We start from the raw sequence: 11,810 nt of genomic DNA, 5'->3' as shown, positions 1-11,810 counted from the left end.
CCTGCGTCACCTTAAGAAAGATGTTGTATGTGTGTCAAGTGTGTTCTTATTCTCTGTTTTTCTTTTTTTAAAAGAAAAAAAAATATTTATTATTTTTATTAATATTCTGCACTATTAGCAGCTGGTGAGAAACTTCAGCCTGTGTATTGTGTGGAATGACAATAAAGGAAATCTGGAAAAGAAGGAGGTAACTCCTGACTACGTTTAGATTTACTCACACTCATGAACCTCTTTCAAACCCCCACCACAGCACCAAGTGAGTCCTTGAGTGAGTGGCAGCCGCTGCTCCAGGGGACGGGTTGAATGCATCAGTCACAGCTCAGGACTGGAGCAGATACGAATGTGTGTTTCGAGGTTCTGGTGCTGAGAGCGACATCGTGACCAGACTGGACCGAGCTGTGATCAGAACCAACTGTGGTGAGGGGTCAGAAGCTCCAGCAGCTGATGCTCCGTCTGAGCAGCTGTTAACGGGTTCCTCTGGTTCCAGGTTCCTCCTCAGAGCTTCCAGCAGCTGCTGTGGTGGCGGCTGGTGCCGGACTGATGCTGCTGCTGGTCGGCGCCACTGGACTCTTCATCAGCAGGAGGAGGATGAGGAGGAAGGGTGAGGAGCCCAGAGGCTGTGAGTGCTGGTTGTTCATGTAACTAACTGTCGCGTGTCTTTGTTTCAGGCTTCTCACCGACGAAGAGTAGGTGAAACACCGTCAGCACTCAAACAGTGAATCTGCTGTTTTTGAGGTAAAAGTGTGAAATGTTCAAATGCATTTTCCTTCTGTAGCTTCAGACTCTTCATCATCATCATCATCATCAGACAAAAATGAATGATCACAGTGAGTCCTTTACTCTTAACGCAATCTACATACAATCTCAACTTTTCCACATTTTATTTACTATTTTTATTTCTAACCATCAGATGTTTTCGTCCTAAAAGGCTGAAGATCAGTGGATTGTTTGTATTGAAGCTCGTTCTAAAACCATGTGGTGTCAGAACATCATTTGTTGTTTGGTTACACTGTCCAACATTTTACTTTTTCTACATGACCCGTTGTTCCACGTCTGTTCACATGATGCTGAAGTTACTTTATTTCACTGTATTTCAGATTATTGTTGTTTTTTGAGCCTGTGTTTTTCCAGTGACTGAAGTTTGACAGCTTTACACCTTTTTATTATTAGTGAGTCAGCAATAAACAGATGCTGCTTTATTCCAGTCGTCTTCTCAGTAATAAACAGTAATTCAAACATCCAGTATCGGTATCTGTGTTTAAAGGACTGAGAGAAGATTCAGCTCTTTGACTTAAAGCTGGAGAAAAGCTTGTTCCAGTGTGAAACTGGATCCTGGTCCAGAGTTAAAGTCCTCGTCAGACACTGTAACGTTACACAACGTGTCTGTTAAAGTCCAGAAATAAAATGAGCTGATGAGTCAGTTTCATTTCTGTTTTCTAAATGAAAGATTCTTAAGAAGAATGTTGAAGCTGCATCAGTTGCACAACCTTTATTAATCATTATTGTTTATTTCTTTAAAACAGTCAGAGCAACAGCTCCAGGCTCATAGTTGAATCTGATGTGATCTCATTGGGAGCAGGTCGTTGTTATAATCTGTGGTTTGGCTCCATCTAGTGGATCAAACTGGAACTGTTGTTTCTACCAGTTTGTTTTCATAACTTTACGTCTGCCTGTGGTTTCATCGGTTTCTATTTCTTTAGACAAACATTTAGTTTATATTGAATTAAAACGTTGTTTGATCCATTCTGTCAGTGTGTGAGCTTTAAAAATCTGAAGTCAAACATAGCATCGTGGTTGAAGTCTGTGTTATAATTACATCGATATGTTTTTACAGATGACTTTAAAAGTAAATGGCTCAAAAAAATTAAGGGAACACTGAAATAACACATCCTAGATCTGAATGAATGAAATATTCCTATTAAATACTTGTTTTCATAGTTGATTGTGCTGACAAATCAAATGAATGAACCCATGGAGGTCTGGATTCAGAGTCACACTCACACTGAAGTGTGATCCAGCTTTGATGTAATGTCCTCAAACAGTCAGAATGAGGCTCAGTGGGGGGCATGGCCTCCTCGTGCCTGTATGAGCTCCCTACAACATCTGGACCTGCTCCTGATGAGGTGGTGACGGTCTCCTGAGGGATCTCCTCAGATGGAGGGCACATGCTGTTTGATTCACGATTCCACAGAAGTGTGATGGACTTGGAGTTACGTTGTGTTGTTTAAATGTTCCCTTTATTTTGAACTGTGTATGTCCTTCACACAGCACCACCGATGTCTAACATTAAGTTCTGTGTCATCTGTTTCCCAGTGAGGACTAGAAGAGCAGAGGTTGGTGTTAGAGCTGCGTCTGCACACATTAAAGCATGTTGATGTATTGGTGAGAGCAGATGAACCTCATTCCTCTGAGGTCAGTGTTCTATTGTTAAAGCAGGAAACAGCCTCTTGTTTTGTTTTTATCTCTTCAAACATTTGTGTTGGCATTTCGTGGTCCTGTCAGATTTGAGTTTTAGTTTGAAGCTTCCTGTGTGTGTGTGTGTGTGTGTGTGTGTGTGTGTGTGTGTGTGTGTGTGTGTGTGTGTGTGTGTGTGTGTGTGTGTGTGTGTGTGTGTGTTGTAATGGAAAAATTTTGCCTTGTGCTGTTTCTTATCCAACACACTCGTCATGTGCTGGTTAGGTGCAATACTGAACTGAACATTCTTACACAAATTACACAATTCTTACACATTCTTACACGGCAAAACTGGGCTCTTTATACAATATATTACAGTACTTTCCTCAGCACATTCAGAGAATTATTGAAGACTGTATAGAGAACAGTGCCTCCCGTTACAGAAGCAGGATTTCTAACTTCATGCAGCAGTTCAACCAAAGTGGAGGTATTTTATACAACAATTGTTTGCATGGTACCAAAGCATTTGAGGATTTAACCCAGACATGACTTTAAACCAGTGATCCCAAACCCCCGGACCAGGACCAGTGGAGATCAAGCATTTTAAATATTAGCCAATGTTACGAGGAGGCTGCTAATAAAGCTGCACACATGGTGGATGCACGTTTATTATTATAAATACAAAATACCAGTTTTCATGCCGATCGTAACATTTTATGGTTAGGGTTAAGGTTATATCTCCGCCCCACCATAAAGACGGGTCCGTGAAAATATTGTGACATTAAACCTGTCTGTGGCGCAAAAAAGGTTGAGGACCACTGCTTTAAACTGCAGCGTCCATAATAAATGAACATATTATCTTATTAGAATATTTTAATTATGAATCATTATACTTTTCCATGTGACGTTCTGCCTCCTTCTCAGGTGTCCACACTTTACAGATGATGCGTGGCTGTGAATGGGACGAAGCCACTGAGATGATGGAGAAGACTTATTATCACTGGATCTGAAGACACAGACGTGGGTCACTCCCAAACGACACCCAAACGACCCCAATCATCATCAATCCATCCATCCATCCATCCATTTTCATCCGCTTATCCGGGGCGGGGTCGCGGGGGCAGCAGTCTAAGCAGAGAGTTCCAGACTTCCCTCTCCCCGGACACTTCCTCCAGCTCTTCCGGTGGGACCCCAAGACGTTCCCAGGACAGCCGAGAGACGTAGTCTCTCCAGCGAGTCCTAGGTCTTCCTCGGGGCCTCCTACCGGTGGGACATGCCCGGAACACCTCCCCAGGGAGGCGTCCAGGAGGGATCCGAACCAGATGCCCGAGCCTCCTCAACTGGCTCCTCTCGATGTGGAGGAGCAGCGCCTCTATTACGAGCTCCTCCCGGGTGACAGAGCTCCTCACCTTATCTCTAAGGGAGCGCCCAGCCACCCTGCGGAGGAAGCTCATTTCAGCCGCTTGTATCCGTGACCTTACCCTTTCGGTCATGACCCAAAGCTCATGACCATAGGTGAGGGTAGGAACGTAGATTGACCGGTAAATTGAGAGCTTTGCCTTTGGACTCAGCTCCCTCTTCACCACGATGGACCGATACATTGACCGCATTACTGCAGCCGCCGCACCGATCCGTCTGTCAAACTCACGCTCCTTCCTTCCCTCACTCATGAACAAGACCCCAAGATACTTAAACTCCTCCACTTGAGGCAGGAACTCTTCTCCAACCTGGAGGGAGCAAACCACCTTTTTCCGGTCGAGAACCATGGCCTCAGATTTGGAGGAACTGATTCTCATCCCAGCCGCTTCACACTCAGCTGCAAACCGCACCAGCGCACGCTGGAGGTCCTGGCCTGATGAAGCCAACAGGACAACATCATCTGCAAAAAGCAGAGATGCTATCCTGTGGTCCCCAAACCAGACCCCCTCCGGCCCCTGGTTGCGCCTAGAAATTCTGTCCATAAATATAATGAACAGAACCGCTCTTAGTCTGGCCCGTCGCCCAGGACCTGTTTGCCTTGGGAGACCCTACCAGGGGCATTTAGCCCCCGACAACATAGCTCCCGGGGTCATTCGGGCACACAAACTCCTCCACCAGGGCAAGACGGCGGTTCAAGGAGGAGATCATCATTATCATCAGACAAAAATGATCACAGTGAGTCCTTTACTCTTAACACAATCTACAACTGATCTCATCTTTTCCACATTAGTGACATATTTTATTTATTATTTTTATTTCTAACCATCAGATGTTTTTGTCCTAAAAGGCTGAAGATCAGTGGATTGTTTGTATTGAAGCTCGTTCTGCAACCATGTGATGTCAGAACATCATTTGTTGTTTTGTTACACATTTAAACTGTCACAGTTTCAGTCGTTTTCCTGTTTTACTTTGAAAGGACTTCCTGCTCAAGTCAGATCACAACCTTGTCACTGCTACTTCCTGTTTTCATTACACACACCTGCCGTTATCAGTAAAATTAGAGGAACAATCAAACCTGACCAATAATAAAATAGAACATTCAACAGAAGCATCATGTTTCAACAGCAATAATAATCAAAATGACACCCAGGATGAGAATACTTTTTTAAACAGCTCATGGGAGGTGAGTCGCAAAGCTACACATCACGAGGAAAAAAGAAGCAATGTAAAAGCATGTTGTAAAGCAACAATGTAAGAAATGACCTTGTGTTTGTACAGTAACAGCATGGATTTAATAAACCAGTTTCATCAGAGCTGTGAGTTGTTTTGTTGCAATCATTTCCATTTGTAACATCACTAAACAAACCTGAAACCAAAATCTGACTGTTGCAGTCGCTACTGAATGACTGAATACCTGTGGAACTGCAAGGATACCAAGCAGTGGACGACACGGAGAACAGGTTGAGGAAGGTTCTGTGTCGTATTTTAATCTGCCTCTGAGCTGGTGTGTGTTTCTGGAAGCTCATCTGATCACAGTCCACTTCTCCAGATGAGATCAGACGAGCGGTTCCCTGATCCGTCACTGCTCCATTTACTGCCTCTGACCCGTTTGGCTGCGTTTTGACTGGAGCTCAATGGATCCTGTTCGTCCGCTCCTCTTCCTCCCTGTGGTTCATTCAGGTACGTTTACTTTAAAGTGTGGTTCATGTTCTGCGCCTGAGACGGGTCCACGTTCCTCCTGTGTCTGGATGCTGGGTGTTCTCAGACTCAGGGTTCTATTCCACAGCAGTAAAACCTGTCCCATCCTCACATTTTACTCTTTGCTGATGATGAAGATGAACCTGCCTGTTGCCGTGGCTCATTAATGTTTGCCAGAAAACCCACACGGACCTGAGAGAGTTTATTCAGAGTCTGAGTGAAACAGGAGGTTTGTTTGTTTCTAACGTTAAGCTTTGGTTTTATGCCACGTGTTCAGCGTTCTCTAAAATCTGACCTGATCACAGACCCACAGCTGTTTGTTGAATATGTTTATGCAAACAGTGGGTCCAGTTCATATTTACTGATACTGGTGAGAGGTTCCAGTAAAACTCCTCCTGAGGATGATGATGTCCTGTTCCACTGGATGTCGTGTCAGAAGCTGAGCGTTCTGTGGCCTTTAAGGTCATGGATGTGTTAAACAGAGGCACAAAAGCCAGGACTTGAATGCTCTAAAACACAGGTACATCAATTTAACAGTCACAAAACCAACACAGGAAACGGCAGCAACGAATCAAGAAGGGCGCGAAGGAGAAGAAGAGCGCCTCTAGCGGCGCCAAGAGACAACTGCCACGATGGTGGTTTAAACCTGAGGAACGTGGGAGGAAAAGGTCCTCAGAAACTCCTCCAAACAACACGAACAAAGCAGCAGCGGCGTCAGATGGCGCTCTCTCCGCTCTCCTCCACCGCCTCTGCCGACGCACCAGCGTCTGACCTCCCTGTCACTCAGCCGCTGCCGCCGTTATTAAATTACTACTACTACTACTACTACTACTACTACTACTACTACTACTACTAAAAATAATAATAATAATAATATATTATCATTAGTAATATTATTATAAAATAATATAATAAATAAATAATAATAGTAATAATCCACCACCAGGTGTCATCACACTTTGACGGCACCCGTTTTTAAAGCTTTTTAAAACCTTTGGACTCAGCTTCAGTTCTGTCTTTTTTTTGTCCTCTTGTTCTGTTGTTTTAACTCGTTTGTGAACTTAAAGCAGCGGGTACTGGGTACTGAGTCCTGACTCTGTTTTCATCTTTGGATTCTGCATCAGCATCTCTGGCATCTTCTACACATCCTGTGCTTGAGGCTGATTCATGTTCAGGCCTGTCTGTCATAAGATGCATGTTTATAACTGTAGTTTCAGTCTCTTCATGTCAAACATGCAGCGTGTGAATCATTGCAGCAGGTTCTGCATCATGTCAGTAACTGAAATCACAGCTGTGTTTGAGCAGGATGTGTTCATGACAGTGAGGTTGAACTGGATCAGGACTGAACCATGTTTGTAAATTGATGATAATGTGTGAGCTGCACATGGTAAATCAGTGGATCACAAACTGGTGATCAAACGTTCTTCTGCTTCGAGTGTTTGGAATGAGGAAGAAGCACTTTTAGTTTGGATGAAGGGTGGGGCTCAAGTTTTACAGGCTGATGAGCAGAGGTCCAGCAGTCAAACTCACATGTAGAGATGAGAGCTTGAGGGTGAACTAATGAGAACGTTCACCAGAGTTACTTCATCACGGAGGTGAAAAACTATTGGCTTCAGCGTTTTGTAAGTACAATTATTCTTAATGTGTTGCAGTTTCAAGCTTTAAGGTTTGTTCCTGAATTCTTTAACTAAATTTGGTACAATTGGCTGCACAATAACACACCTTATGGTGATTTACGTTTATTTTCTTATTGAAAGCAACAAACCAAATTCCATTCTGCTCCAAAACATGAACTCTTAGTCGAGTGTATATATAGTATAGTATAGTATAGTATAGTATAGTATAGTATAGTATAGTATAGTATAGTATAGTATAGTATAGTATAGTCTTATATATAGTCGAGGTAAAATGAAGGTAGAATATTAAGAGCTTATAGTGTGATTTCGGCAACACTGAAATGTTTTGACGCTAAGTGTGAATTTCTGACCTGAGATCAGCTGAACACTGAGACCTGCTCCTGAACAGACCGTCCACGTCCTCCCTGCAGACGTCTCCTCGTCCAACAAGATGAACAAACTATTTCTGTTTCTTGCTTTTTTTCACGTTTCATCATCAGGTAAGTTTGTGTTTCAATACTTTAAATGTGTTTCTTTGGTTTCATTTTATGAATAACTTTCATTTCACTGATTGGACTAAACTACGTTGGTGATTTGTGATTATAATGTTTCTGTGTTTATAATGAAAGTATCAATTTTCATTCCACAGTGAAACATACATTCAAAACTGCAGGTTTTACAACTACTGGAATCCCTCACCTCCCGCAGTTTATGGCTATGGTACTGGTTGATGACACTATGATGGGTTACTGCGACAGCAACAGAAAAATGGAAGCTTTTGGGGCTGTAGCCAAAAAAACCTTTCACAAATACCCTGAGCTCCTAAGACGTAACAGTGTGGACTGTTTTGAGAACCTTCCCAAGGTTTTAAAGGCAGCACTTGATGGTGTCATGCAACTCTTCAACCAAACTGAAGGTACAGTATATTCTACTTAACTTTTACTTCTGTTTCTGGTTTAAAAGGACTCCAGGTTGCTGAGTTGTTAACATCTAACAGGGACAGATTAATAAGTAGAATACGTGTCCTGCATAAAGTGGTGTCACACGATGGCAGATCAATATCTTCACGTGTTCCTCCCAGCTGTCACTGTACAACAACCAACCTGAGACTGTTACGTCAGGGCAAACTGGGACTAGGCCGTGGTCCCAAAGAGCAGGAGAACAGGGCTTCTAAGGCCCACAAGCGTATCCCAGTTTGACCCGTTACCACTGGAGCCTGTCCCAGTTTGAACAGCCACTGCTGGAGCGTATCCCAGCAGGCTGAGGGTGGGAGTCAGGGTCACCCTGAACAGGTCTCCAGCCTATTGCAGGGCCACACAGAGACAAACAACCATGGACACACACATTCACACCTACGGACAATGGAGAAGTAGCCAGTCAACCTAAGCACATGTCTGTGGACCGTGGGAGGATTTATATATCTTTAAAACTTTTCCGACTTTACAGCAATGTAAAGTCAGGTGTTATTTTTCATTTTAGTTGACTGTGCATCTGTGCATTTTCAGAAAATATACAAAACTAATTTTTCAAAACAGTCACGTTTTTATTATTTGGAGAAATCCTGGGTCTCTAACAGGCATTTTGGTCGCTAAAGGAATACAGGGAGACATGTATGAAACAATATCTGATGATAATTTGTTGAATTCCTATTAATATAATAATTTTATATGCTCACATTTGCATTTACTGTTCAGAACATCAATTCTTTCCACACTCATTTCATCCAACCCACTCCATGTTCCTTCTCTTCCACGTATCATTGTACTGTATAGAACTGTAACTAACTGTTCACTAGAAATATCACTCTTCCACCATTTTGTTTTTCTTTCAGGTGTGCACTGTTTACAGGGAATACAAGGCATCGAGTGGGACCAAAACACTGAAGAGATTTCTGGATTTTCATACAGCGGTTATGATGGAGAAGATTTTATGTCATTGGACCTGAAAACTCTGACGTGGATTCCTCTGAAACCAGAAGCTGTTGTCATTAAGCAGATCTTTGATAAAGACAAAGTTTTTATAAAAGAAACAGAGTATCGCGTCAAACATATTTACCCTGAGTTTCTCAAGACCTTTTTAAATTATTTAAATGAAACTCAGGTAAATAGAACAGGTAAAGTTAATTGATCTGAGTTTGAACACTTGTTAAACATGCGTTAAAGATGTTTGGGACCAAATTAGAGTTTTAATATTTTAAGACAAAAACTATGATCAGAGACTCACTGTGGATCAACCTGTCCACTAATAAACCTTCTGTATTTCTAATTTCACCCACACAGGTCCTCCCTCAGTGTCTCTGCTCAAAAAGTGCCCCTCGTCTCCAATCAGCTGCTTCGCTACAGGTTTCTACCCAAACAGAGCCGACATGTTCTGGAGGAGAGATGGAGAAGAGATTCACATAGACGTGGACAAAGGAGAGATCCTCCCCAACCCTGATGGAACCTTCCAGATGAGGGTCGACCTGAACCTTTCATCAGTCACAGCTCAGGACTGGAGCAGATATGAATGTGTGTTTCAACTGTCTGGAGTGAAGGACGACGTCATCACCAAACTGGAAAAAACAAAGATCAGAACCAACTGCGGTGAGACTTTGATTAAAACAATATTACAATTATTAGACAATTTAATGTTTGTGCTTGATCTGAAATTATATGAATGTCAAAGAGTTTAGATGTACGTTTTGTAAATATGATTATTCTAACGGTCACTGTCACTGGGTGAGAGGCCATGGGAGGGTCGTGGGTTTGGGAGTCCAGGGTCTAGGAGGCAGAGAAAACCATAAGAATGAGAGTAAGAATAAGAATAAGAATAAGAATAAGAATAAGAATTAGAATAAGCCTTTAATAGTCCCACAATGGGGAAATTTCATCAACAGAGCAAAGAGTAATCTAAGTAAATGTGAAATATAAAAAACAGATGTGAGACTGAACATAGTGTAAGATATTAATTGCAGCATAAGTCATGAATCATATGACATAGACAGAATAAGGAAGGAACATTTTTTCCATTACAGGAAAGAACCCACATGAAGAACAGACAAACTCCTCCAGTGTCTATTTACTAGAGAGCATAGAGGCGTTTTTCTCCTCATGCTGTGGTTTGTTGTTACAACAGGAAACTCCATGAGTCTGATCATCGTCATCGTTGCTGTGGTTCTTGTTGCACTTGTTGCTGTGATTGGATTCATCGTCTACAGAAAGAGAAACGGTAACAGAAGCATCGTCTGCTTTGTCTCTTCATGTTGAACTTAGTCTTTATTAGAAATGCAAAAGTCACTGTGGCTCAGCTACACTTTCATAATATGAATATGATGAAGTTGGGATAGAATTAGATACAATTCTTTAATAAATCAAACAGGACAATTATGATCATGTTTTATAATGTGCTGAAACATGTTTTTCATCATAATCATTTTCTTTCTATTTCAGCCAAGCGACCTCCATGTCGTAAGTACAACTTGCTTCACTCACTTTACATTGGAAGACGTTGTAGGACTCAGTGTGAAGCTGTGGACTAACAACGTGTTTTAACTCGACAGCTGTGCACGAATGTGGCGTATTGGAGCAACTGAGTCCTGAGGTCCAAACTCAGCAGCTTGAACCCAGGTCATTTCTATGATGTGATTCTGACAAGACAAACATTTTAAAACTAGAAAAAAAAAGTATCAATTATTTAAAAATCGATTTGATCATTGCTGTTGCTCATTCTGTGCTGTGACCAGTGTGAAAATGGATTTTCACTGGTACATTGATTACTTAATGGGTCAAACTGGTGCTGCTGGACCTGAACCTGAGCACATTAAGCAGCTTCTCACACACTGAAGACTCGTTGTTCGTGTCCCAGCTGATGATTTTTATAACGTTACTCAGCTTTTCTTGTTCTTTGTTTCTATTGTGACAAATAGTTCAGAACGCGCTGACGTCTAATCAGATACGATATGAGGAGGCGTCACTTCTTCTACACGGACTTGGAGTGTGTGTGTGTGTGTGTGTGTGTGTGTGTGTGTGTGTGTGTGTGTGTGTGTGTGTGTGTGTGTGTGTGTGTGTGTGTGTGTGTGTGTGTGTGTGTGTGTGTGTGTGTGTCACTCGTTTCTGTGCAGAGATGCAGCGTCTTCACTGCTTCAGCCAAACGTCAGTACGTTTGTAACAGATTTAGGAGGTTTAGGTTTAGACCAGATTGATTTCATTTTATTTTGTTTTGTTTTTTATTTGTTGTTTGGTTAAAACGTCAGCAGCTTCTGTTGATCGGAGGTTTGTTATTACTGAACGTTCTCTCATGTTTATTTGTGGAGCTTAAAGCTCCACATGATGCTGTAGTTACTTTATTTCACTGTATTTCAGATTATTGTTGTTTTTTGAGCCTGTGTTGTTTCCAGTGACTGAAGTTTGACAGTTTTACACCTTTTCATCATTAATGAGTCAGCAATAAACAGATGCTGCTTTATTCCCAGTCGTCTTCTCAGTAATAAACAGTAATTCACACATCCAGTATCGTCTGTGTTTAAAGGACTGAGAGAAGATTCAGCTCTTTGACTTAAAGCTGGAGAAAAGCTTGTTCCAGTGTGAAACCGGATCCTGGTCCAGAGTTAAAGTCCTCGTCAGCCACTGTAACGTTACACAACGTGTCTGTTAGAGTCCAGAAATACAATGAGCTGATGAGTCAGTTTCACTTCTAACTTCAGTA

The 11,810-nt window shown here is 42.0% G+C and overlaps 1 protein-coding gene across 31 annotated transcripts in view; it reads left to right on the top strand.

Moving 5' to 3' along the window:
* LOC114866134 (major histocompatibility complex class I-related gene protein-like) overlaps nt 1–11,810 on the top strand; it is a 71,055-nt gene that overhangs the window by 29,534 nt on the left and 29,711 nt on the right. For 9 of the 31 annotated variants that reach the window (XR_008696129.1, XR_008696130.1, XR_008696134.1 and 6 more), the window contains exons 1-7: nt 6,606–7,133; nt 7,509–7,627; nt 7,777–8,043; nt 8,959–9,240; nt 9,407–9,709; nt 10,242–10,334; nt 10,556–10,573. Coding sequence is in view for 22 of the 31 variants with exons in the window: in XM_055512895.1 (XP_055368870.1) it covers nt 7,579–7,627; nt 7,777–8,043; nt 8,959–9,240; nt 9,407–9,709; nt 10,242–10,334; nt 10,556–10,573 (1,012 nt within the window). In the remaining 9 variants the exon portion in view is untranslated. The other 22 variants (XR_008696135.1, XM_055512899.1, XM_055512902.1 and 19 more) reach the window with 15 other exon arrangements.

Source organism: Betta splendens, chromosome 11 (genome assembly GCF_900634795.4).
Source record: "Betta splendens chromosome 11, fBetSpl5.4, whole genome shotgun sequence".
NCBI lineage: Eukaryota > Metazoa > Chordata > Actinopteri > Anabantiformes > Osphronemidae > Betta > Betta splendens.
This window is presented reverse-complemented; position numbering and strand designations above follow the sequence as displayed.